The following is a 27,165-nucleotide window of genomic DNA, read 5'->3' on the forward strand; positions in this document are numbered from 1 at the left end:
TAGTTTTATATTAATCCTAGCTGTAGGCTAATTGTTAGATACAAACTACATTACCCAGCATGCAGTGGGACAGACTTACACTAAGGAGAAAAACTACAAACCTGCCAAGGCTCCAAAAAATAGCCCCAAACTGTCCCTTTGTGGGTTTGTACTTTGGAAAGCGGCCAGAGCTTTATATTAGTAGCCCAATTTAGCGAAAAAACCGCCAACCCTGCCGGTAAGGGAACAGGAGGGGCGGGGCTTAAGGCAAGGACCATGTTTCTCCTTTTGTTTTGTTCCCCAGTAGAAGTGGGAGGAGCCAGTAGAGGGAAAGTGAATGGAATAGACAGGCCGCTCTCCAGCCGACTCGCCCCTCCCACAAGGCGGAACGTGTGGCGTCACCGCGCTTACGTGTTACCGTGACGCACTCTCGCGTTGTGAGACTTGGCGCAGACAAGAGGCTGGGAGCAGTAACTGTCGGGCTGTGAGTGTGAGTGTGAGTGTGAGTGGGGGGAGCCGGCGGGCAGGATGAGAGCCGAGTAGCGGGAGGGACATCCCTGCCGGAGTGTGAGAGCAGGGGGGCCGGTAACCCGAGTGAGTGCAGCCCGGCCGGGCCCCCCTCCAAACACCGCCGGGACAGAAGCTTCCCCCCCAGGGGCGATACCGGGAGCCCGGAGCCACTCACACCGGAACCGGCCGGATAGCGGCCCCACCATCCTGAGACCCGAGCCGCTCTCTCCTCACTGCTCCTGCCCGGGCCGAAATGGCATCAGCGGCTGCCGAGCCAGCGGGAGGCACAAGCCCAGGTAAGGGGACTGCGCGGCTCTGTAGCGCACCATTGTACTGACTGGGCCCTGCCCCCCAGGGGGTAACTAAGTGGGCTGTGTGAGCTAAGGAGCTTATTTTCAGCAGCTGCCCCCTCCCCCCGGGGCCCATACAATGGCTTTGTACCCCAGTACCCCCCCAACACAATGGCTTTGTACCCCAGTACCCCCCCTCCAACACAATGGCTTTGTACCCCAGTACCCCCCCCAATACAATGGCTTTGTACCCCAGTACCCCCCCCAATACAATGGCTTTGTACCCCAGTACCCCCCAACACAATGGCTTTGTACCCCAGTACCCCCCCAATACAATGGCTTTGTACCCCAGTACCCCCCCAATACAATGGCTTTGTACCCCAGTACCCCCCCAATACAATGGCTTTGTACCCCAGTACCCCCCAATACAATGGCTTTGTACCCCAGTACCCCCCCCAATACAATGGCTTTGTACCCCAGTACCCCCCAATACAATGGCTTTGTACCCCAGTACCCCCCCAGTACAATGGCTTTGTACCCCAGTACCCCCCCCAACACAATGGCTTTGTACCCCAGTACCCCCCCCAACACAATGGCTTTGTACCCCAGTACCCCCCCAACACAATGGCTTTGTACCCCAGTACCCCCCAATACAATGGCTTTGTACCCCAGTACCCCCCCAACACAATGGCTTTGTACCCCCACAGTTACCCCCCCCAACACAATGGCTTTGTACCCCAGTACCCCCCCAACACAATGGCTTTGTACCCCAGTACCCCCCGCAACACAATGGCTTTGTACCCCAGTACCCCCCAACACAATGGCTTTGTACCCCAGTACCCCCCCTCCAACACAATGGCTTTGTACCCCAGTACCCCCCCCAATACAATGGCTTTGTACCCCAGTACCCCCCCAATACAATGGCTTTGTACCCCAGTACCCCCCCAATACAATGGCTTTGTACCCCAGTACCCCCCCAATACAATGGCTTTGTACCCCAGTACCCCCCCAATACAATGGCTTTGTACCCCAGTACCCCCCAATACAATGGCTTTGTACCCCAGTACCCCCCCAATACAATGGCTTTGTACCCCAGTACCCCCCCAATACAATGGCTTTGTACCCCAGTACCCCCCAATACAATGGCTTTGTACCCCAGTACCCCCCCAATACAATGGCTTTGTACCCCAGTACCCCCCCAATACAATGGCTTTGTACCCCAGTACCCCCCCAATACAATGGCTTTGTACCCCAGTACCCCCCAATACAATGGCTTTGTACCCCCCCAACACAATGGCTTTGTACCCCAGTACCCCCCCCAACACAATGGCTTTGTACCCCAGTACCCCCCAATACAATGGGTTTGTACCCCAGTACCCCCCCAATACAATGCCTTTGTACCCCAGTACCCCCCCCCAATACAATGGCTTTGTACCCCAGTACCCCCCCAACACAATGGCTTTGTACCCCAGTACCCCCCCCCAACACAATGGCTTTGTACCCCAGTACCCCCCCCCAACACAATGGCTTTGTACCCCAGTACCCCCCCAACACAATGGCTTTGTACCCCAGTACCCCCCCAACACAATGGCTTTGTACCCCAGTACCCCCCCCAACACAATGGCTTTGTACCCCAGTACCCCCCAACACAATGGGTTTATGCCCAGCCCCCCCCCCCCCCCCAATACAATGGGTTTATGCCCCAGTCCCCCCCCCCCCCCCCCCGTGAGTGCAGTTCAGCACAAACACCATGTATGGGGGTTCCGCTGGGTTCTCAGTGAGTGACAGGTCCAAGCGCCACATAATGTAACACTTTAACCTTTCTGCCCCTCCCACTTCTGTGACATCACTGCTGGGCTTGGGGTGGATACATGGGTGCCCTTACCAAGTGGGGTGCAGATTTCTTTTTTATATTATCTTCCACCCACATGTGCTAATATCTGCAGTGTCCCCTCCTACTGCCCACTGGGGCCCCCTGACTCACCCCTTGCTCCCGGGGCCCTGCCGTACCCCCTGACCCCCTGCTCCCGGGGCCCTGCGCGTACCCCCTGACCCCCTGCTCCCGGGGCCCTGCCCGTACCCCCTGACCCCCTGCTCCGGGGCCCTGCGTACCCCTGACCCCTGCTCGGGCCCCTGCCGTACCCCCCTGCTCCCGGGCCCTGCCGTACCCCCTCACCCCCTGCTCCCGGGCCCTGCCGTACCCCCTCACCCCCTGCTCCCGGGGCCCTGCGTACCCCCTGCTCCGGGATCATATTGTACCCCTGACCCCCTGCTCCCGGTTATCATATTGTACCCCCTGACCCGGGATCATATTTGTACCCCCTGACCCCCTGCTCCCGGGGCCCTGGCCGTACCCCCTGCTCCGGGCCCTGCCGTACCCCTGCTCCCGGGGCCCTGCCGTACCCCTGCTCCCGGGGCCCTGCCTGTACCCTGCTCCCGGGCCTGCCGTACCCTGCTCCGGGGCCCTGCCGTACCCCCCTGCTCCCGGGCCCTGCCGTACCCCTGCTCCCGGGGCCCTGCCGTACCCCTGCTCCGGGGCCCTGCCGTACCCCCCCTGCTCCCGGGGCCCTGCCGTACCCCCTGCTCCCGGGGCCCTGCCGTACCCCTGCTCCCGGGGCCCTGCCGTACCCCCTGCTCCCGGGGCCCCTGCCGTACCCCCTGCTCCCGGGGCCCTGCCGTACCCCCTGCTCCCGGGGCCCTGCCGTACCCCCTGCTCCCGGGGCCTGCCGTACCCCCTGCTCCCGGGGCCCTGCCGTACCCCCTGCTCCCGGGGCCCTGCCGTACCCCCTCACCCCCTGCTCCCTGCTGTACCCCCTCACCCCCTGCTCCCGGGGCCCTGCCGTACCCCCTGACCCCCTGCTCCCGGGGCCCTGCCGTACCCCTGACCCCCTGCTCCGGGGCCCTGCCGTACCCCCTGACCCCCTGCTCCCGGGGCCCTGCCGTACCCCCTGCTCCCGGGATCATATTGTACCCCCTGCTCCCGGGATCATATTGTACCCCCTGCTCCCGGGATCATATTGTACCCCCTGCTCCCGGTATCATATTGTACCCCCTGACCCCGGGATCATATTGTACCCCCTGACCCCCTGCTCCCGGGGCCCTGCCGTACCCCCTGCTCCCGGGGCCCTGCCGTACCCCCTGCTCCCGGGGCCCTGCCGTACCCCCTCACCCCCTGCTCCCGGGGCCCTGCCGTACCCCCTCACCCCCTGCTCCCGGGGCCCTGCCGTACCCCCTCACCCCCTGCTCCCGGGGCCCTGCCGTACCCCCTCACCCCCTGCTCCCGGGGCCCTGCCGTACCCCCTCACCCCCTGCTCCCGGGGCCCTGCCGTAACCCCTCACCCCCTGCTCCCTGCTGTACCCCTGCTCCCGGGGCCCTGCCGTACCCCCTGACCCCCTGCTCCCGGGGCCCTGCCGTACCCCCTGACCCCGGGATCATATTGTACCCCCTGCTCCCGGGGCCCTGCCGTATCCCCTCACCCCCTGCTCCCGGGGCCCTGCCGTACCCCCTCACCCCCTGCTCCTGGGATCATATTGTACCCCCTCACCCCTGCTCCCGGGGCCCTGCCGTACCCCCTCACCCCCTGCTCCCGGGATCATATTGTACCCCTTCACCCTCTTCTCCCGGGGCCCTGCCTTACCCCCTGCTCCCGGGATCCTATTGTACCCCTTCACCCTCTTCTCCCGTGGGCCCTGCCGTACCCCCTCATCCCTTGCTCCTGGGATCCTATTGTACCCCCTCACCCCCTTCTCCTGGGATCCTATTGTACCCCCTCACCCCCTGCTCCTGGGATCCTATTGTACCCCCTCACCCCCTGCTCCTGGGATCCTATTGTACCCCCTCACCCCCTGCTCCTGGGATCCTATTGTACCCCTTCACCCTCTTCTCCCAAGGCCCTGCCGTACCCCCTCATCCCTTGCTCCTGGTATCCTATTGTACCCCCTCACCCCCTGCTCCTGGGATCCTATTGTACCCCCTCACCCCTGCTCCTGGGATCCTATTGTACCCCCTCACCCCCTGCTCCTGGGATCCTATTGTACCCCCTCACCCCCTGCTCCTGGGATCCTATTGTACCCCCTCACCCCCTGCTCCTGGGATCCTATTGTACCCCCTCACCCCCTGCTCCTGGGATCCTATTGTACCCCCTCACCCCCTGCTCCTGGGATCCTATTGTACCCCCTCACCCCCTGCTCCTGGGATCCTATTGTACCCCCTCACCCCCTGCTCCTGGGATCCTATTGTACCCCCTCACCCCCTGCTCCTGGGATCCTATTGTACCCCCTCACCCCCTGCTCCTGGGATCCTATTGTACCCCCTCACCCCCTGCTCCTGGGATCCTATTGTACCCCCTCACCCCCTGCTCCTGGGATCCTATTGTACCCCCTCACCCCCTGCTCCTGGATCCTATTGTACCCCCTCACCCCCTGCTCCTGGGATCCTATTGTACCCCTCACCCCCTGCTCCTGGGATCCTATTGTACCCCCTCACCCCCTGCTCCTGGGATCCTATTGTACCCCCTCACCCCCTGCTCCTGGGATCCTATTGTACCCCCTCACCCTCTGCTCCTGGGATCCTATTGTACCCCTTCACCCTCTTCTCCCAAGGCCCTGCCGTACCCCCTCACCCCCTGCTCCTGGGATCCGGGGGGGGGGGTACCGTTATAACCTGTGGCACTGCCCCCTGTGTAGGAGCCTTGGGGGGGGGGGGGGGGGGGGGGGGGGGTTGCTGAGAATTCTGGGACAGGAAGCAGCACTTCCTACCACACACACAGCAATGGGCTTGTCCCTAAACCTGTCCAACTGCGGCCAGGAACTCCCTTCAGCCTGCCTCATCTCAGCCCGCTCCCTGATTGGCTGAGCCCAGGGATCAGAAATAGGCAAGCGAGTACCAATAGCAGAGAGAGAGCGGTGCCGTGGGAGAATAGAGTGTCACTGGGCTGAATCACAGCTGTCACGTTTGGCCCCACTCCTCTCCCTGCCTATTGTGTAAGGGCCACAGGCACGCAGGTGTGCTCCTCACATTCCTTCTGCCCATAGCAACACGGGGCCTGGCTGCCCTGTCACTCAGGAATGTGCCCCGGTAACACCAGGGGGTGTGGCCTGGTGAGCTCATCAGTGTATTTGGGCAACAACAGCAACCGCCATCACTGGCACCCGATCCGGTGATCTGATTTGTGCTGCTATTCTGCTCCTCCCACAGGTACCGGTCTGTATGAGCATCCCATGGGCTCCTGCCCCAAGGAGCTTACACTCTAGTGATATAATGGGAGGCCCTGCCCCAAGGAGCTTACACTCTAGTGGTATAATGGGAGGCCCTGTCCCAAGGAGCTTACACTCTAGTGGTATAATGGGAGACCCTGTCCCAAGGAGCTTACACTCTAGTGGTATAATGGGAGACCCTGCCCCAAGGACATGACAGTTATTATAATGGGGAGGGGATTATTATGGGACAGTATCGGGGGCTGGGTTGTGGGCAGGCTCAGTGAGACCCACAGATGTGAATGTTCTGAGGAATGTCGGTGCTGGTTCTGTTGAGGGAAAGAGAAGCCGTTGGGCGGTTGGACAAGTCCCGGCGTGTGTGGCTGATCCGGCGCAGTGACAGATTCCTACTTTTCAGCTGGAGCCCCGGGCAGTGCAGGACTGTGCCACTTTGTGTAGAGCGGCGGGGGGAGCACATATCTTTCCAGCTTTCAAATGGAGGTTCCAGTTCAGGCAATACCCACCCCAGCTTGGGTACAGTGGGCTCATCCTGGCTGGGGTACAGAGAGTTCCAGTTCAGGCAATACCCACCCCAGCTTGGGTACAGTGGGCTCATCCTGGCTGGGGTACAGAGAGTTCCAGTTCAGGCAATACCCACCCCAGCTTGGGTACAGTGGGCTCATCCTGGCTGGGGGACAGAGAGTTCCAGTTCAGGCAATACCCACCCCAGCTTGGGTACAGTGGGCCCATCCTGGCTGGGGTACAGAGAGTTCCAGTTCAGGCAATACCCACCCCAGCTTGGGTACAGTGGGCCCATCCCGGCTAGGGTACAGAGAGTTCCAGTTCAGGCAATACCCACCCCAGCTTGGGTACAGTGGGCTCATCCCGGCTGGGGTACAGAGTTCCAGTTCAGGCAATACCCACCCCAGCTTGGGTACAGTGGGCTCATCCCGGCTGGGGTACAGAGAGTTCCAGTTCAGGCAATACCCACCCCAGCTTGGGTACAGTGGGCCCATCCCGGCTAGGGTACAGAGAGTTCCAGTTCAGGCAATACCCACCCCAGCTTGGGTACAGTGGGCTCATCCCGGCTGGGGTACAGAGTTCCAGTTCAGGCAATACCCACCCCAGCTTGGGTACAGTGGGCCCATCCTGGCTGGGGTACAGAGAGTTCCAGTTCAGGCAATACCCACCCCAGCTTGGGTACAGTGGGCCCATCCCGGCTAGGGTACAGAGTGTTCCAGTTCAGGCAATACCCACCCCAGCTTGGGTACAGTGGGCTCATCCCGGCTGGGGTACAGAGTTCCAGTTCAGGCAATACCCACCCCAGCTTGGGTACAGTGGGCTCATCCCGGCTAGGGTACAGAGAGTTCCAGTTCAGGCAATACCCACCCCAGCTTGGGTACAGTGGGCTCATCCAGGCTGGGGTACAGAGAGTTCCAGTTCAGGCGCAGTGCTGAATGCTTTCTGTATATAATACAGCGCAAGTGATCTTTTATCCCTGCAGCCATGCTGAGTTATCTGTGTTGCGGCGTGGGCGCCCAAGTCTCCCGCAGAGGTACCAGTTGTGCCCCCCGCATGCCCCCCATTTATATAAGAGCAGTAATGGCTGACGTTGGGCCCCTGGGGGTGTCTCGGTGCCAGTCAGTGTTGTTACTATTGGGCATTTGCTGTGGGATATGGCTAACAAGTTAGTAGGCAGATACCCCGTGTGTTGTGTGGCGCTTTACTGACTGGTACATATGCATGGTGCCCATGTCTGTAACGGGGCCGTGCCCATGTCTGTAACGGGGCCGTGCCCATGTCTGTAACGGGGCCGTGCCCATGTCTGGCTGCACAGGTTATGCCACAGTGCAGTCAGCTGGTGCCTGGCATTTCCTGTCCTTGGCACGAGATCTGCTTGTGTAACTGCTGTGTGAGACATGCTGCTCTGTGCCACCCTCCCTGTGCCCCTGCCCACTGGTTCCACAGAGTCATATAGAGACTGCATTCTAAGGAGCTTACTATAATGGGTGGCCCTGCCCCAAGGAGCTTACACTCTGTTGCTACAATGGGAGATTCTGCCCTAAGGAGCTTACCCAGTGACTGGGACACTATTGGGCACTAACTCATGAGAAGATTCAGTGAGGTGTAGAGTATACACTGAATATTCCATAGGGATTCATGTTTCAAGAGCTTACAGTCTAATGGTATATTGCCGTCATAACTGCGGGTAATGCTGGGTAACTGGCAGGGAGCTGTGGGTAATGCTGGGTAACTGGCAGGGAGCTGTGGGTAATGCTGGTTAACTGGCAGGGAGCTGTGGGTAATGCTGGTTAACTGGCAGGGAGCTGTGGGTAATGCTGGTTAACTGGCAGGGAGCTGTGGGTTATGCCAAGTAACTGGCAGGGAGCTGTGGGTAATGCCGGGTAACTGGCAGGGAGCTGTGGGTAATGCCGGGTAACTGGCAGGGAGCTGTGGGTAATGCCGGGTAACTGGCAGGGAGCTGTGGGTAATGCTGGGTAACTGGCAGGGAGCTGTGGGTTATGCCAAGTAACTGGCAGGGAGCTGTGGGTAACTGACACGGAGCTGTGGGTAATGCTGGGTAACTGGCAGGGAGCTGTGGGTAATGGCGGGTAACTGGCAGGGAGCTGTGGGTAATGGCGGGTAACTGGCAGGGAGCTGTGGGTAATGGCGGGTAACTGGCAGGGAGCTGTGGGTAATGCCGGGTAGCTGGCAGGGAGCTGTGGGTAACGGCGGGTAGCTGGCAGGGAGCTGTGGGTAACGGCGGGTAGCTGGCAGGGAGCTGTGGGTAACGCCGGGTAGCTGGCAGGGAGCTGTGGGTAACGCCGGGTAGCTGGCAGGGAGCTGTGGGTAACGCCGGGTAGCTGGCAGGGAGCTGTGGGTAACGGCGGGTAACTGGCGGGGAGCTGTGGGTAACGGCGGGTAACTGGCAGGGAGCTGTGGGTAATGCCGGGTAGCTGGCAGGGAGCTGTGGGTAACGGCGGGTAGCTGGCAGGGAGCTGTGGGTAACGGCGGGTAACTGGCAGGGAGCTGTGGGTAACGGCGGGTAACTGGCAGGGAGCTGTGGGTAACGGCGGGTAACTGGCAGGGAGCTGTGGGTTATGCCAAGTAACTGGCAGGGAGCTGTGGGTAATGCCGGGTAACTGGCAGGGAGCTGTGGGTAATGCCGGGTAACTGGCAGGGAGCTGTGGGTAATGCCGGGTAACTGGCAGGGAGCTGTGGGTAATGCTGGGTAACTGGCAGGGAGCTGTGGGTTATGCCAAGTAACTGGCAGGGAGCTGTGGGTAACTGACACGGAGCTGTGGGTAATGCTGGGTAACTGGCAGGGAGCTGTGGGTAATGGCGGGTAACTGGCAGGGAGATGTGGGTAATGGCGGGTAACTGGCAGGGAGCTGTGGGTAATGGCGGGTAACTGGCAGGGAGCTGTGGGTAATGCCGGGTAGCTGGCAGGGAGCTGTGGGTAACGGCGGGTAGCTGGCAGGGAGCTGTGGGTAACGGCGGGTAGCTGGCAGGGAGCTGTGGGTAACGCCGGGTAGCTGGCAGGGAGCTGTGGGTAACGCCGGGTAGCTGGCAGGGAGCTGTGGGTAACGCCGGGTAGCTGGCAGGGAGCTGTGGGTAACGGCGGGTAACTGGCGGGGAGCTGTGGGTAACGGCGGGTAACTGGCAGGGAGCTGTGGGTAATGCCGGGTAGCTGGCAGGGAGCTGTGGGTAACGGCGGGTAGCTGGCAGGGAGCTGTGGGTAACGGCGGGTAACTGGCAGGGAGCTGTGGGTAACGGCGGGTAACTGGCAGGGAGCTGTGGGTAACGGCGGGTAACTGGCAGGGAGCTGTGGGTAATGGCGGGTAACTGGCAGGGAGCTGTGGGTAATGGCGGATATGCTGGATGCCTTGCACGGATTCGCACACACACACACTGGAGAGTCAGCTCTGTGCCCCAATCTGCTCCTCCCATTGTCTCTCTGCATCGCCTAATCCTGTCTCTCCTCTCCCACAGGGACGACCACTCTGAAGAAATCCATGGTGGCCGAGGTGAGAATCCTGTCCTTCCTTTATGGCACGCTGTAAATCTCACACATTCCCTTCCACAATGATAAGTACCATGTGGCCCCTGGCTGTTGAACTTCAGCCCCTAGTCCTGGGGGCCACAGGTTGGACCTATTAGGTGGCACTAGAAGAGTCACGGTTGTTGCTGGGGGGCATTGCGCCATTGGCCACTCTGGGGTTAACCCTACATTTACTGTTACACTCAGGTACCCGGCTCTTCTGCGCAGCCCGGGGCACAGACAATGAAGAAAATTGGGCACAGAGGTGTCGACTCAACTGGCGAGACTACATACAAAAAGGTGAGCGCTCGGAGTGAGGGAAACACAGTAGGGATGGGGGGCCTCTAGCCTAACCCACGGGAACATATATATTTATCTCTCTCTGCCACAGACCACGTCATCTGCTCTGAAAGGTGCCATCCAGCTTGGCATCACTCACACCGTGGGCAGTCTGAGCACCAAGCCCGAGAGAGATGTACTCATGCAGGACTTCTACGTGGTGGAGAGTATCTTCTTCCCAGGGTAGGTCTCGGGCATCTCCCAAGCACTTCTTCCCTGTATGGCCAGAGAGAGTGAGGGGGAACGTGTCCCTCAGAGAGAGAGAGAGTGTGGGGAGGAACGTGTCCCTCAGAGAGAGAGAGAGTGTGGGGAGGAACGTGTCCCTCAGAGAGAGAGAGAGTGTGGGGAGGAACGTGTCCCTCAGAGAGAGAGTGTGGGGAGGAACGTGTCCCTCAGAGAGAGAGTGTGGGGAGGAACGTGTCCCTCAGAGAGAGAGTGTGGGGAGGAACGTGTCCCTCAGAGAGAGAGTGTGGGGAGGAACGTGTCCCTCAGAGAGAGAGTGTGGGGAGGAACGTGTCCCTCAGAGAGAGAGTGTGGGGAGGAACGTGTCCCTCAGAGAGAGAGTGTGGGGAGGAACGTGTCCCTCAGAGAGAGAGTGTGGGGAGGAACGTGTCCCTCAGAGAGAGAGTGTGGGGAGGAACGTGTCCCTCAGAGAGAGAGTGTGGGGAGGAACGTGTCCCTCAGAGAGAGAGTGTGGGGAGGAACGTGTCCCTCAGAGAGAGAGTGTGGGGAGGAACGTGTCCCTCAGAGAGAGAGTGTGGGGAGGAACGTGTCCTCAGAGAGAGTGTGTGGGGAGGAACGTGTCCCTCGGGGAGAGGGGGGGGGGGAACGTGTCCCTCGGGGAGAGGGGGGGGGGAACGTGTCCCTCGGGGAGAGGGAGGGGGGGAACGTGTCCCTCGGGAGAGGGGGGGGGAACGGGTCCCTCGGGGAGAGGGGGGGGGAATGGGTCCCTCAGAGAGAGAGTGAGGGGGAACGTGTCCCTCAGAGAGAGAGTGTGGGGAGGAACGTGTCCCTCAGAGAGAGAGTGTGGGGGGGAACGTGTCCCTCGGGGAGAGGGGGGGGGGAACGTGTCCCTCGGGGAGAGGGGGGGGGGAACGTGTCCCTCGGGGAGAGGGGGGGGGGAACGTGTCCCTCGGGGAGAGGGGGGGGGGGAACGTGTCCCTCGGGGAGAGGGGGGGGGGAACGTGTCCCTCGGGGAGAGGGGGGGGGAACGTGTCCCTCGGGGAGAGGGGGGGGGAACGGGTCCCTCGGGGAGAGGGGGGGGAACGGGTCCCTCGGGGAGACGGGGGGGGGAACGGGTCCCTCGGGGAGAGGGGGGGGGGGAACGGGTCCCTCGGGGAGAGGGGGGGGGGGGGGAACGGGTCCCTCAGAGAGACAGCGGATCTGTATATCCCACAGGGTAATTTTCTAGCCCCCCAGTAACAGTCGCCGGTCTCTCTCCCACAGTGAGGGCAGCAATCTGACTCCCGCCCATCATTACAATGACTTCCGCTTCAAAACCTACGCCCCCGTCGCCTTCCGCTACTTCAGAGAGCTCTTCAGCATTCGCCCCGATGACTACCTGGTACGTATAGACATTGGAATAGTCTCATTAGGAGACACCCCCCAATATTGCAGGAATGTGTTGTCACTAGAGCGCACAGATTGGTAAATGCCCCTCCTCCAAGGAGCAGCTGTAAGGCGTATTCACCTCGGGGGAGGGGCCATTTACCAACCAACCAGCTAACGCTTGCTCCTCTCACATTCCCAGTATTCTCTGTGCAACGAGCCGCTCATTGAGTTGTCCAACCCCGGTGCCAGCGGTTCCGTGTTTTACGTGTCTGGGGATGACGAGTTCATTATAAAGACGGTCCAACACAAGGAGGCGGAGTTTCTCCAGAAGCTGCTGCCTGGTTACTACATGGTAAATACCAGGGAATCGTTTGTATCCGAGTTCCGTGTTCCCTGTGTGTTTCTGTGCAACTGATGTTCCCTTGTCTCTTAGAACCTTAATCAGAACCCTAGAACTCTGCTGCCCAAGTTCTATGGCTTGTACTGTGTCCAGGCCGGGGGCAAGAACATTCGAATAGTGGTCATGAACAATCTGCTGCCCCGCTCCGTCAGAATGCACCTCAAGTACGACCTTAAGGGCTCCACGTACAAGCGCCGCGCTTCCGCCAAAGAACGGGAGAAGAAGTCCCCGACTTACAAGGACTTGGACTTCTTGCAGGACTTGCCCGACGGTCTCTTCCTCGACCCTGATATGCACAACGCTCTTTGCAAGACAATCCAGAGGGACTGTCTGGTGAGGTCTATTTTAGACTGCTGTGTTGGGGTTTGGGTCAGGGGTAATTCCTCTATGGTTCTGTGAGGTCTCAGTAGGTGTAGGAGGGAAGTCATAAAGCCAGTTTTGCCCCCAATTCAACCAGATTCTTCCTTCAGGTGCTCCAGAGCTTTAAGATCATGGACTACAGTTTACTGGTGGGAGTCCACAACATGGACTGTGCGCAGAAGGAGACGGCAGTGGACGGACACACCCAGAGCGACACGCGCCGCCCCGCTGCACAGAAGGCACTCTATTCAACCGCCATGGAGTCTATTCAGGGAGAGGCGCGGCGAGGGGGCGCCATAGAGACAGACGACCAGTATGTGCTTTTGCTTATTATAATCAGTGGGGTTATCTATAGCTCTTCAGATCCGGTTGAACTACAGGCCACCCAGAATCTCCAACTTAATATCAAATGTCCTTTGTTCATGCAGAATGGGTGGGATTCCCGCTCGCAACGCCAAAGGAGAACGCCTGTTGCTCTACATCGGTGTCATTGACGTGCTACAATCGTACAGGTAGGTGACTTGTGGCCCTTCGATTGCCCCTATAGGGTGTTTTACATTCCTTATAAAACTGATGCTGGAGGCCGTTGGCGGTTGACACCATGTTTTCCGAGGGGAGAACTTGCCTGCTGTGCCATAAACTGTAAGGCAGGTCCAGTTGTGTTGATGTGGTTCTTCTGTGGTTCCTTTAGGTTCATGAAGAAACTGGAGCACTCTTGGAAGGCCCTGGTGCACGACGGGGTGAGTAGCTTCTAGGGTTCTGTCACTGTCCCCGGGGGAAATGGCACCACGCTATAACAAGGGGCGGGTCTTTTGGTTCTCAGGACACCGTGTCGGTTCACAGGCCCGGATTCTACGCCGACAGGTTCCAGAAGTTCATGTGCAGCATCGTCTTCAAGAAGATCCCACGTAAGTCCAGTTCCTAGAGAGCCGCACTGGTTCTGTTAGTCCTTACTGTAGTGGGGCACTTTCTAAGGGGAGTATCTTATGTCTACAGTAAAAACCTCTCCCTCCAAGAAGAGCCGTACGATGCCCGGTGTGTCTCGGAGGGCCACCCAGGCAGCAGTACCGACCCAGTTGCAGCTGGTGGAAGAGCATAAGCAGTATCTAGCGACTGAAGTTGAATCAGAACCAGGTAAGTCTGATAGCCCTGCAGAACCCAAGATGGACTCTCTTGTTCTTATCCTGCTCACAGCCACTCTACCTGCAGGGAGTCAGTTTGGTCGCCCCGACCTCCTTCCTCGAACCCCTCCTGTCGATGAAGCAGCTAGTGACTCATTGGCCACCACCTTATCCACCTCCTCGCTGGGCAGCGGAGGGCTGAACTCTCCGGCACACAGGTAGGTAGCCAGGGGTATACAGTGGCTTGGGGGGGGGGGGGGGGCAGCAAACATGTGGAAGAAGGGGCTCTGGTCAGATGAGACCAAAATGGAACTTTTTGGCCAAAATGCAAAACGCTATGTGTGTGGGAAAACTAACCCTGCACATCCCTCTGAACCCACCATCCCCACTGTCACATATGGGGGGGCAGCATCATGCTCTGGGGGGGCTTCAGCAGGGACAGGGAAGCTGCTCAGAGTTGATGGGAAGATGGATGGAGCCAAATACAGGGCAATCTTGGAAGAAAACCTCTTGGAGTCTGCAAAAGACTTGAGACTGGGGCGGAGGTTCCCCTTCCAGCAGGACAACGACCCTAAACATAAAGCCAGGGCAACAATGGGTTAAACCCAAACATATCCATGTGTTAGACTGGCCCAATCACAGCCCAGATCTAAATCCAATGGAGAATCTGTGGCAAGATCTGAAAACTGCTGTTCCCAAAGGCTGACCATCTAATGTGACTGAGCTGGAGCTGTTTTGCAAAGAAGAATGGGCAAGGATTTCAGTCTGTAGATGGGCAAAGCGGGTAGAGACATACCCTAAAGCCTGGCAGCTGGAATTGCAGCAAAAGGGGGTTCTACAGAGTATTGGGGGGCTGAATAATTACGCACACCCCACTTTGCACTTATTTATTTGTAACAAATGTTTGGAATCATGTCTGATTTTCCTTCCACTTCTCACGGGTACCCCACTTTGTATTGGTCTTTCACGTGTACCCCACTTTGTATTGGTCTTTCACGTGTACCCCACTTTGTATTGGTCTTTCACGTGGAATTCCAATAAAATGGATTCATGTTTGTGGCTGTAATGTGACAAAATGTAGAAAAGTTCAAGGGGGCTGAATACTTTTGCAAGCCACTGTATCTCTAGGTACCTCCGGCCTGTAGGGCTGAGCTTCATTCTTCTCTGTGCTTTACAGGTCTGTGGGGGTGGAAGTGCACAAAGTCGAAACGACGGAGATCGAGTTAAACGCAGTGAGGTAAGTAGGACTCTGAGGAGCTCGGAAGCAGTTGGATCTGTTTGGCACTGGGGAGTCTGAATGGAGACAGCGGCCAGCACCCCTCGTTCCAATGTTTATTCTCATCTTCTCTCCAGAAGCGAAGTACTAGACGAATCCAATCAAGAAGATGAAGCAGGAGGAGAAGAGGAAGAAGAGGAGGCTCTGGACATCAGCCAGATCGAGACAGAGATCCGCTTTGTACGTAATGCTGACTGGAGGGCGCATTTAGCCCCGCCTCTGCCGCATTTAGCCCCACCTCTGCCGCATTTAGCTTTAGATCCCACCTCCCTGCTCCTTTAATACAATTTGCTCTAGAACTTGTGTCAGGTTCTCCATTTGTGCAGTTCTTTGTATAAGCAGAGCTCCTCCCAGATATGCTCAGCACCTCAGGGTGCATTCTGGGAGTTGTAGCTCTTTAATAGATCCAACCTAAGGTTTATTTGGCTCCATTTTACAACACACTTACACCCCTGGATTCTGCACTATGCTGTCTGCTTTAAAGGGGTGGTGTAGGGGCCCAAAGACACCTGATTCTCACACTGGCCAGTCCTTTAATATCCATCTTCTTCCCATACAGTGAGCTGGGATTGGCCACGGCTGCTTTCTTTACGGTGGCTCAGCAGGGCCACAAAAAGATTTGCCCGCTTCGTTTGCACCAAACTACCCTGGAGGCAACATCAGTGACACAACTGGGTTTGGACGAGGGGATCCCGTTGGCTCCGAGAGGCGGTGTGCCTGGCGCTGATGTTCCAAGCAGACCATTGGCTGCTCCCCAGCAGGGCGGGCCACAAGTGAATAAACTCCTCCCATTTGCCTTATTCTGCAGTCCCTTTATGAGAGGAGCTTCCTTTCCCTCCTATTTAAGAGATATTTTTCTGCTCGTGTGTAGAACTCCGATGCTGCATTTACGGACCAAAAGATTTTTTTGTACAAGCATTTGCTGCCTAAGTCACCATAACGGACGTGGTGCCGCCGGGGCCCGACATGAGCGCCCCCTTGTGACAGGGTGGTTATGGACAATATGTGTGTGTTTTGCACAGACTGCTGGTGTTCTCTATACAATGACAGCCCAACCAAATCTCTCCCTGTGCCAATGCCCGTGCCGCGGCACCGCTCGTATTGTGTGGCGCTAATTTCTGATGCGGTTTCCTCATGCTCTTACCCCCCCCGTGGGGGCAATAACGATTGTGAGATTCACGTGGAATCCTGCTCCTCTCCATTACGGATGGGCAGCCCTCCAGCCATTGCTACACTACAGCCTACAGAGAGCAGCAGTTCAGCACCAGCAGGGGGGGCTGCCGGTTACCCCTCCCTTACTTGCACCCTAAATTCCAGTGAACATGTGGAGGGGGAAGTGGGGGTGAGCTTGTGATGGGGGGGTTCTCTGTGCTGCTAAACTGCAAAATAAAAGTGAGAGGTGGATCCCTAGTGCGCTGGTGTGTGAGGGCATCGTGGGTATTGCACGGGGGTAATAACGGCCTTAAGGTGCCCCTGGGGGGGGTTGCACAGATCTGCCTGTGCCCCAAACACTATTTATAAATGCCCCTCCCGTGCAGCCCGGCTGATTTTATCATTTGAACCTTTTATTCCCATTTCGTTGAGATTTTTTTTCCTTCACGTTGTCTTTTAATATTTATGAAAGTTTTTATTTAACTGTTTTATTTCCGAATCCAAGTGCTTTGTGCAGGCGCTGCCTCCCTGTATGTACATAAACTATAAACCACACCGAGCCCCTGTGCCTCGTTCTTCCTGCGGGGTACCGCGTCTGTGCCCCATCTGGCCAACCAGCAGCTGGGGGGCCGCACCAATACCCCCATGTGATCCAGATACGGACTGGGCAGGCCCCATTCACCGGCCTATATCCTGCCAAGTCAGCAACATTTATTGACCTGTCTGTGGCCAGCATTGCACCAACCTGCACAGATCTAATTGGTTCCCCTAATATTGTGTCACATAATGATTGCAACCCCCCTGTGCCCAGTTACAAACTGACTCCTCCCAGCCCGAGCGTGTCACTCGCCGACTCCTCCCTCAACTCCCAGCCTGAGTGGGGTCTGCACCCTATAGTTAGTCCCCTGCAAAAATGGCAAATGGGGCACTTCATTAGATGCTGAGAATTGCCTCTCTACAGGTGGCAGTGCCAGAGAATACCCTGCCATAGGGTACGGGCTGTGGGCAAAACATAAATCATATACTTTTGATAGTTGAGCGATTTCTCTCTCTACATGCGCCAGTTCCCCGTGCCGGGGGTATTTTCTGTTGCCCCCACGTGCCATCAGCCCAGCACACACAGTAACGGACAGACTTGCAGCTAAAATGTCAAAGTTGTTGATAAGTCATTTTAAAAGGGTGAGAATCAAGAGTTTGGGTTAAAGTGCGCGGTGTCTTTATCCCTTCCTTATACTAATCTCATTTGGTGCATCCCTGCACTATACCCAGGCCTGGGATTCATAATAGGCCCCGGCATTTCACTTACACGGAGCCCCCCCCCCCCCCAGCTCAATAAATAGTGACTGTCTGTGGCACCTTACAGCCCCCCCTGGCATTCCCAGTACCCAGAGGCACAAACAGCCCCCCCCCCAGCCCAATAAATAGTGACTGTCTGTGGCACCTTACAGCCCCCCCGGCATTCCCAGTACCCAGAGGCACAAACAGCCCCCCAGCCCAATAAATAGTGACTGTCTGTGGCACCTTACAGCCCCCCCGCCATTCCCAGTACCCAGAGGCACAAACAGCCCCCCCCCAGCCCAATAAATAGTGACTGTCTGTGGCACCTTACAGCCCCCCTGGCATTCCCAGTACCCAGAGGCACAAACAGCACCCCCAGCCCAATAAATAGTGACTGTCTGTGGCACCTTACAGCCCCCCTGGCATTCCCAGTACCCAGAGGCACAAACAGCCCCCCAGCCCAATAAATAGTGACTGTCTGTGGCACCTTACAGCCCCCCTGGCATTCCCAGTACCCAGAGGCACAAACAGCCCCCCCCCCCCAGCCCAATAAATAGTGACTGTCTGTGGCACCTTACAGCCCCCCTGGCATTCCCAGTACCCAGAGGCACAAACAGCCCCCCCCCCAGCCCCATAAATAGTGACTGTCTGTGGCACCTTACAGCCCCCCTGGCATTCCCAGTACCCAGAGGCACAAACAGCCCCCCCAGCCCAATAAATAGTGACTGTCTGTGGCACCTTACAGCCCCCCCCCCCCTGGCATTTACCAGAATCCACAGATTGCCAGTTCAGTTCTGAACCTAAAATTTTTGTGGTTTTATTACATTTTTATCCCTGTATTAGTGTTCCTGATCTGTTTTTAGCTTCACTTTGCCCTGTGGTACTTTGATGTAGGAAGACTCTTTACCCATATTGGATTTGTCAGAATGTGTACTTTCCAAAACTATATGGGTTTCAGGGGGGCTCTGTAGAGTTGGGGGGGTTACGGCACATAATACACTGACAGGGTGCTCTGTATAGTTGGGGGGGTTACGGCACATAATACGCTGACAGGGGGCTCTGTATAGTTAGGGGGGTTACGGCACATAATACGCTGACAGGGGGCTCTGTATAGTTAGGGGGGGTTACGGCACATAATACGCTGACAGGGGGCTCTGTATAGTTAGGGGGGGTTACGGCACATAATACGCTGACAGGGGGCTCTGTATAGTTAGGGGGGGGTTACGGCACATAATACGCTGACGGGGCTCTGTGCGCAAAAGCTGAGTTGGCAGGCGAGGAATCCATATGCGCTATTTTCATTTGGGTGCCTCTGTACATCACATATGTTTGCATATTGGGCATCAAACTGTTCATTAGACCCCTGGGGTTCATATTTAGGGTGATGTGTCATTGTATGTAAGAAATGTTGTAAGATAAATGTGGCAAATTGCAACATGTTTAGGTGTTTTTCAGAAAAGTCATGACAGAAATGACAGTACATATGGGGGTTCCCATTGGGCCCCTACATGCCACATACTTAGCTAAACCTATACATATTGGGCATCAAACTGTTCAGGGGACCCCTGGGGTTCATATTTAGGGGGTGTATCTGGTTACTTTATGGCCTGTAGGAGATCAGATTCTATAGACTGGAAGCTTTGAAGCCATTTTTCAAAAAATTCACAAATTGTGATAAAAACCAATAAGTTTAGGAAAGCATTGCGACTTGGTAGTTTGGAGCAGACAGACAGTTCTACCTTTTCTGGATTCCCCACAATCTGTTCTTTCCAAAAATGTATCATTTTCTGGGATAAACTTTCTGTTAGTGGGAGTTTTGGCCTTGAAATCTAAAGTATGCAGCTTTCTGGCCGGGAGTTTGTGGCCTATACACGTGGCCTATACACGTGGGAATTCCCCATAAACCTATATGTGTTTGGTATTAGCACCATCAGCAGGGATAGGACTTATCCAATCAGTTGGATTTTCGTGATTTTTTTAATGTTTAGACATTTAGAAGCCTATATCTTGTTACAGAATTGGAATTACAGAAAAATTCTACCATATTTTGAAAGCTTAGGTTGTCGTGAAAAAAACAATGTATAGTTTTCCTGGGTAAACTAAAAGTCCCCCCCCAAGGAAAGGCCCCTAAATGGAAAGAGCGCAAAATGTTCACAAACTGTCTGGCAATACACGTTCCGCTTTGACCAAAATGGCTGGCAGTAACAGGGTTAAACAGCCCCCCTAGTTATATAGGGCTTGGGGCAAGCAGCAGGCTGTACCCCTGAGTGTTTCAGTCAGTCGGTTAGGATACACCAACCGCCAATATGCAGAAGACAAGATTACGAAAAAACATACTACAAGTGGGAGGAGGAAGGATAGCGAATCGGTAAGGTGCCTGCCTCACACCGATGGGCCCCACCGATGGGCCCTGAGTTCGATTCCCGCCTGGGAGCCTTGCTTCCATCAAATTGCACCAATGAGTCTCAGTGCTGATACCTACCCACTGGGCCCCCTTACCTTGTGACCCTGGACAGAGTCACTTAACCTCATAATGTCCCGGCAATGATGGCGTCTAGAAATGGCAAAACATTGCTGTCCTTTTAATTACTGGCTACATTCACATTTCCCCACAAATCCTCTTTTTTTTGCATTTCAAGGGCGGCTCATGATTTATGATGCCGGCTATTAAATTGTCCCTGTCACAGTGTCTATGGCAGCTGGAAGCAACTGTCACAGGGAAAATCCCTTTCTTATCACTGGCAATAAGAAGCCAATTGATAGGGGAGCTGAGCTACAGCGCAGGGACAATGGGGCTTCCGAGCCAATCAGCAAGGGCATTTTAGTGTCATTTCTGGAAATCTGATAAGGATACATGGAAATAATCATAGAACAGAAGAATCTACACTGGGGAGCTGATAGGAGAGTAATGGGGATATTTTCTGAGCAGTATAAGAGTGCCCAGCTGGTATATAATACAGGAGATATCCTCTGAGCGCTGTTACCCCCCGCTGGTATATGGTACAGGAGATTCACCCTACTTCTATGCATTATCAGTAACCCTTCAGCCAGTATAGATATCAGCCCCCCCGGGGCAAAATCAGAGAATTGCAGGCAGGCACTCCGGATGCTCAATAATTTGTAGAAAAGAGCAGTCAAAAATCTAGTAAAAAGTACAAAAGTTTATTTAATCCATATGTAAAAAACAGGGAAAGCCTTACGCGTTTCGTACCAAAAGGGTACTTAATCACAGGCTATGATTAATTACCCTGTTTTTTACATATGGATTAAATAAACTTTTGTACTTTTTACTAGATTTTTGACTGCTCTTTTCTACAAATTATTGAGCATCCGGAGTGCCTGCCTGCAATTCTCTGATTTTCCCATGATGGCTCCCTAAGCTGAAAGGTCTGGGGCATGAGCACCCGCACCTGTCCTCATTACGGGTAAGATTTACCATAAATACGCAGAAGATTGTGATCAGCCCCTCAAGTGTTTTTGAATTTCATCTATTTATTCAGCCCCCCCAGCCCAATAAATAATCACTGTCTGTGGCACATTACAGCCCCCCTGGCATTCCCAGTACCCAGAGGCACAAACAGCCCCCCCCCAGCCCAATAAATAGTGACTGTCTGTGGCACCTTTCAGCCCCCCTGGCATTCCCAGTACCCAGAGGCACAAACAGCCCCCCCAGCCCAATAAATAGTGACTGTCTGTGGCACCTTTCAGCCCCCCTGGCATTCCCAGTACCCAGAGGCACAAACAGCCCCCCCCCCCAGCCCAATAAATAGTGACTGTCTGTGGCACCTTTCAGCCCCCCTGGCATTCCCAGTACCCAGAGGCACAAACAGCCCCCCCCCCCCAGCCCAATAAATAGTGACTGTCTGTGGCACCTTACAGCCCCCCTGGCATTCCCAGTACCCAGAGGCACAAACAGCCCCCCCAGCCCAATAAATAGTGACTGTCTGTGGCACCTTACAGCCCCCCTGGCATTCCCAGTACCCAGAGGCACAAACAGCCCCCCCAGCCCAATAAATAGTGACTGTCTGTGGCACCTTACAGCCCCCCTGGCATTCCCAGTACCCAGAGGCACAAACAGCCCCCCCAGCCCAATAAATAGTGACTGTCTGTGGCACCTTACAGCCCCCCTGGCATTCCCAGTACCCAGAGGCACAAACAGCCCCCCCCCCAGCCCAATAAATAGTGACTGTCTGTGGCACCTTACAGCCCCCCTGGCATTCCCAGTACCCAGAGGCACAAACAGCCCCCCCAGCCCAATAAATAGTGACTGTCTGTGGCACCTTACAGCCCCCCTGGCATTCCCAGTACCCAGAGGCACAAACAGCCCCCCCCCCCCAGCCAATAAATAGTGACTGTCTGTGGCACCTTACAGTCCCCCCTGGCATTCCCAGTACCCAGAGGCACAAACAGTCCCCCCCCCCCAGCCCAATAAATAGTGACTGTCTGTGGCACCTTACAGCCCCCCCTGGCATTCCCAGTACCCAGAGGCACAAACAGCCCCCCCCCAGCCCAATAAATAGTGACTGTCTGTGGCACCTTACAGCCCCCCTGGCATTCCCAGTACCCAGAGGCACAAACAGCCCCCCCCCCAGCCCAATAAATAGTGACTGTCTGTGGCACCTTACAGCCCCCCCTGGCATTCCCAGTACCCAGAGGCACAAACACCCCCCCCCAGCCCAATAAATAGTGACTGTCTGTGGCACCTTACAGCCCCCCCTGGCATTCCCAGTACCCAGAGGCACAAACAGCCCCCCCAGCCCAATAAATAGTGACTGTCTGTGGCACCTTACAGCCCCCTGGCATTCCCAGTACCCAGAGGCACAAACAGCCCCCCCAGCCCAATAAATAGTGAGTGTCTGTGGCACCTTACAGCCCCCCCCCGGCATTCCCAGTACCAGAGCACAAACAGCCCCCCCAGCCCAATAAATAGTGACTGTCTGTGGCACCTTACAGCCCCCCTGCATTCCCAGTACCAGAGGCACAAAACAGCCCCCCCCCAGCCCAATAAATAGTGACTGTCTGTGGCACCTTACAGCCCCCCTGGCATTCCCAGTACCCAGAGGCACAAACAGCCCCCCCAGCCCAATAAATAGTGACTGTCTGTGGCACCTTACAGCCCCCCTGGCATTCCCAGTACCCAGAGGCACAAACAGCCCCCCCAGCCCAATAAATAGTGAGTGTCTGGTGGCACCTTACAGCCCCCCTGGCATTCCCAGTACCCAGAGGCACAAACAGCCCCCCCAGCCCAATAAATAGTGACTGTCTGTGGCACCTTACAGCCCCCCTGGCATTCCCAGTACCCAGAGGCACAAACAGCCCCCCCCCAGCCCAATAAATAGTGACTGTCTGTGGCACCTTACAGCCCCCCCTGGCATTCCCAGTACCCAGAGGCACAAACAGCCCCCCCCAGCCCAATAAATAGTGACTGTCTGTGGCACCTTACAGCCCCCCCTGGCATTCCCAGTACCCAGAGGCACAAACAGCCCCCCCCAGCCCAATAAATAGTGACTGTCTGTGGCACCTTACAGCCCCCCTGGCATTCCCAGTACCCAGAGGCACAAACAGCCCCCCCAGCCCAATAAATAGTGACTGTCTGTGGCACCTTACAGCCCCCCTGGCATTCCCAGTACCCAGAGGCACAAACAGCCCCCCCAGCCCAATAAATAGTGACTGTCTGTGGCACCTTACAGCCCCCCTGGCATTCCCAGTACCCAGAGGCACAAACAGCCCCCCCCCAGCCCAATAAATAGTGACTGTCTGTGGCACCTTACAGCCCCCCTGGCATTCCAGTACCCAGAGGCACAAACAGCCCCCCCAGCCCAATAAATAGTGACTGTCTGTGGCACCTTACAGCCCCCCTGGCATTCCCAGTACCCAGAGGCACAAACAGCCCCCCCAGCCCAATAAATAGTGACTGTCTGTGGCACCTTACAGCCCCCCCTGGCATTCCCAGTACCCAGAGGCACAAACAGTCCCCCCCCCCAGCCCAATAAATAGTGACTGTCTGTGGCACCTTACAGCCCCCCTGGCATTCCCAGTACCCAGAGGCACAAACAGCCCCCCCCAGCCCAATAAATAGTGACTGTCTGTGGCACCTTACAAGCCCCCCTGGCATTCCCAGTACCCAGAGGCACAAACAGCCCCCCCCCAGCCCAATAAATAGTGACTGTCTGTGGCACCTTACAGCCCCCCCGGCATTCCCAGTACCCAGAGGCACAAACAGCCCCCCCCAGCCCAATAAATAGTGACTGTCTGTGGCACCTTACAGCCCCCCTGGCATTCCCAGTACCCAGAGCACAAACAGCCCCCCCCCCAGCCCAATAATAGTGACTGTCTGTGGCACCTTACAGCCCCCCTGGCATTCCCAGTACCCAGAGGCACAAACAGCCCCCCCCAGCCCAATAAATAGTGACTGTCTGTGGCACCTTACAGCCCCCCTGGCATTCCAGTACCAGAGGCCACAAACAGCCCCCCAGCCCAATAAATAGTGACTGTCTGTGGCACCTTACAGCCCCCTGGCATTCCCAGTACCCAGAGGCACAACAGCCCCCCCCAGCCCAATAAATAGTGACTGTCTGTGGCACCTTACAGCCCCCCCGGCATTCCCAGTACCCAGAGGCACAAACAGCCCCCCCAGCCCAATAAATAGTGACTGTCTGTGGCACCTTACAGCCCCCCCCGGCATTCCCAGTACCCAGAGCACAAACAGCCCCCCCCAGCCCAATAAATAGTGACTGTCTGTGGCACCTTACAGCCCCCCCGGCATTCCAGTACCCAGAGGCACAAACAGCCCCCCCCAGCCCAATAAATAGTGACTGTCTGTGGCACCTTACAGCCCCCCTGGCATTCCCAGTACCAGAGGCACAAACAGCCCCCCCAGCCCAATAAATAGTGACTGTCTGTGGCACCTTACAGGCCCCCCCGGCATTCCCAGTACCCAGAGGCACAAACAGCCCCCCCAGCCCAATAAAAGAAAAGAAAAAAAGCAGAGAAATAATGGCATAAACAATACATCACATTGTGCCCTGTGAGGAACCAGGAAGTACTTACGGCTAATGAATGAGCGAGAGGGGAAGCGCCCTGTGAGGAAGCAGGAAGTACTTACGGCTAATGAATGAGCGAGAGGGGAAGCGCCCTGTGAGGTAACCAGGAAGTACTTATGGCTAATGAATGAGCGAGAGGGGAAGCGCCCTGTGAAGAAGCAGGAAGTACTTACGGCTAATGAATGAGCGAGAGGGGAAGCGCCCTGTGAGGTAACCAGGAAGTACTTACGGCTAATGAATGAGCGAGAGGGGAAGCGCCCTGTGAGGTAACCAGGAAGTACTTACGGCTAATGAATGAGCGAGAGGGGAAGCACCCTGTGAGGTAACCAGGAAGTACTTACGGCTAATGAATGAGCGAGAGGGGAAGCACCCTGTGAGGTAAGCAGGAAGTACTTACGGCTAATGAATGAGCGAGAGGGGAAGCGCCCTGTGAGGTAACCAGGAAGTACTTATGGCTAATGAATGAGCGAGAGGGGAAGCGCCCTGTGAGGTAACCAGGAAGTACTTATGGCTAATGAATGAGCGAGAGGGGAACTTCCCTGTGAGGTAACCAGGAAGTACTTACGGCTAATGAATGAGCGAGAGGGGAACTTCCCTGTGAGGTAACCAGGAAGTACTTACGGCTAATGAATGAGCGAGAGGGGAAGCGCCCTGTGAGGTAACCAGGAAGTACTTACAGCTAATGAATGAGCGAGAGGGGAAGCGCCCTGTGAGGTAACCAGGAAGTACTTACGGCTAATGAATGAGCGAGAGGGGAACTTCCCTGTGAGGTAACCAGGAAGTACTTACGGCTAATGAATGAGCGAGAGGGGAAGCGCCCTGTGAGGAAGCAGGAAGTACTTACGGCTAATGAATGAGCGAGAGGGGAAGCGCCCTGTGAGGTAACCAGGAAGTACTTACGGCTAATGAATGAGCGAGAGGGGAAGCGCCCTGTGAGGTAACCAGGAAGTACTTACGGCTAATGAATGAGCGAGAGGGGAAGCGCCCTGTGAGGTAACCAGGAAGTACTTACGGCTAATGAATGAGCGAGAGGGGAAGCGCCCTGTGAAGAAGCAGGAAGTACTTACGGCTAATGAATGAGCGAGAGGGGAAGCGCCCTGTGAGGTAACCAGGAAGTACTTATGGCTAATGAATGAGCGAGAGGGGAAGCGCCCTGTGAGGTAACCAGGAAGTACTTACGGCTAATGAATGAGCGAGAGGGGAAGCACCCTGTGAGGTAACCAGGAAGTACTTACGGCTAATGAATGAGCGAGAGGGGAAGCACCCTGTGAGGTAACCAGGAAGTACTTACGGCTAATGAATGAGCGAGAGGGGAAGCACCCTGTGAGGTAAGCAGGAAGTACTTACGGCTAATGAATGAGCGAGAGGGGAAGCGCCCTGTGAGGTAACCAGGAAGTACTTATGGCTAATGAATGAGCGAGAGGGGAAGCGCCCTGTGAGGTAACCAGGAAGTACTTATGGCTAATGAATGAGCGAGAGGGGAACTTCCCTGTGAGGTAACCAGGAAGTACTTACGGCTAATGAATGAGCGAGAGGGGAACTTCCCTGTGAGGTAACCAGGAAGTACTTACGGCTAATGAATGAGCGAGAGGGGAAGCGCCCTGTGAGGTAACCAGGAAGTACTTACAGCTAATGAATGAGCGAGAGGGGAAGCGCCCTGTGAGGTAACCAGGAAGTACTTATGGCTAATGAATGAGCGAGAGGGGAAGCGCCCTGTGAGGTAACCAGGAAGTACTTACAGCTAATGAATGAGCGAGAGGGGAAGCGCCCTGTGAGGTAACCAGGAAGTACTTACGGCTAATGAATGAGCGAGAGGGGAAGCGCCCTGTGAGGTAACCAGGAAGTACTTACGGCTAATGAATGAGCGAGAGGGGAACTTCCCTGTGAGGTAACCAGGAAGTACTTATGGCTAATGAATGAGCGAGAGGGGAACTTCCCTGTGAGGTAACCAGGAAGTACTTACGGCTAATGAATGAGCGAGAGGGGAAGCGCCCTGTGAGGTAACCAGGAAGTACTTACAGCTAATGAATGAGCGAGAGGGGAAGCGCCCTGTGAGGTAACCAGGAAGTACTTACGGCTAATGAATGAGCGAGAGGGGAACTTCCCTGTGAGGTAACCAGGAAGTACTTACGGCTAATGAATGAGCGAGAGGGGAAGCGCCCTGTGAGGTAACCAGGAAGTACTTACGACTAATGAATGAGCGAGAGGGGAACTTCCCTGTGAGGTAACCAGGAAGTACTTACGGCTAATGAATGAGCGAGAGGGGAAGTGCCCTCTGAGGTAACCAGGAAGTACTTACAGCTAATGAATGAGCGAGAGGGGAAGCGCCCTGTGAGGTAACCAGGAAGTACTTATGGCTAATGAATGAGCGAGAGGGGAAGCGCCCTGTGAGGTAACCAGGAAGTACTTACAGCTAATGAATGAGCGAGAGGGGAAGCGCCCTGTGAGGTAACCAGGAAGTACATACGGCTAATGAATGAGCGAGAGGGGAAGCGCCCTGTGAGGAAACCAGGAAGTACTTATGGCTAATGAATGAGCGAGAGGGGAAGCGCCCTGTGAGGTAACCAGGAAGTACTTACAGCTAATAAATGAGCGAGAGGGGAAGTGCCCTGTGAGGTAACCAGGAAG

The 27,165-nt window shown here is 56.0% G+C and overlaps 1 protein-coding gene across 2 annotated transcripts; it reads left to right on the forward strand.

Moving 5' to 3' along the window:
* The first annotated feature begins 365 nt into the window (after positions 1-365).
* pip5k1a (phosphatidylinositol-4-phosphate 5-kinase, type I, alpha) lies at positions 366-16,768 on the forward strand. 2 transcript variants are annotated; one of them, NM_001006898.1, is given in 16 exon segments: positions 476-785; positions 9,969-10,003; positions 10,225-10,317; positions 10,409-10,539; positions 11,803-11,920; positions 12,107-12,259; positions 12,341-12,640; positions 12,778-12,980; positions 13,096-13,179; positions 13,359-13,407; positions 13,491-13,575; positions 13,664-13,801; positions 13,877-14,006; positions 14,966-15,025; positions 15,142-15,244; positions 15,624-16,768. In NM_001006898.1, coding segments are annotated over 16 exon segments (1,728 nt in total). In that variant the 5' UTR covers positions 476-742; the 3' UTR covers positions 15,627-16,768.
* Positions 16,769-27,165: the final 10,397 nt, after the last annotated feature.

Source organism: Xenopus tropicalis, chromosome 8 (assembly GCF_000004195.4).
Source record: "Xenopus tropicalis strain Nigerian chromosome 8, UCB_Xtro_10.0, whole genome shotgun sequence".
Lineage (NCBI taxonomy): Eukaryota > Metazoa > Chordata > Amphibia > Anura > Pipidae > Xenopus > Xenopus tropicalis.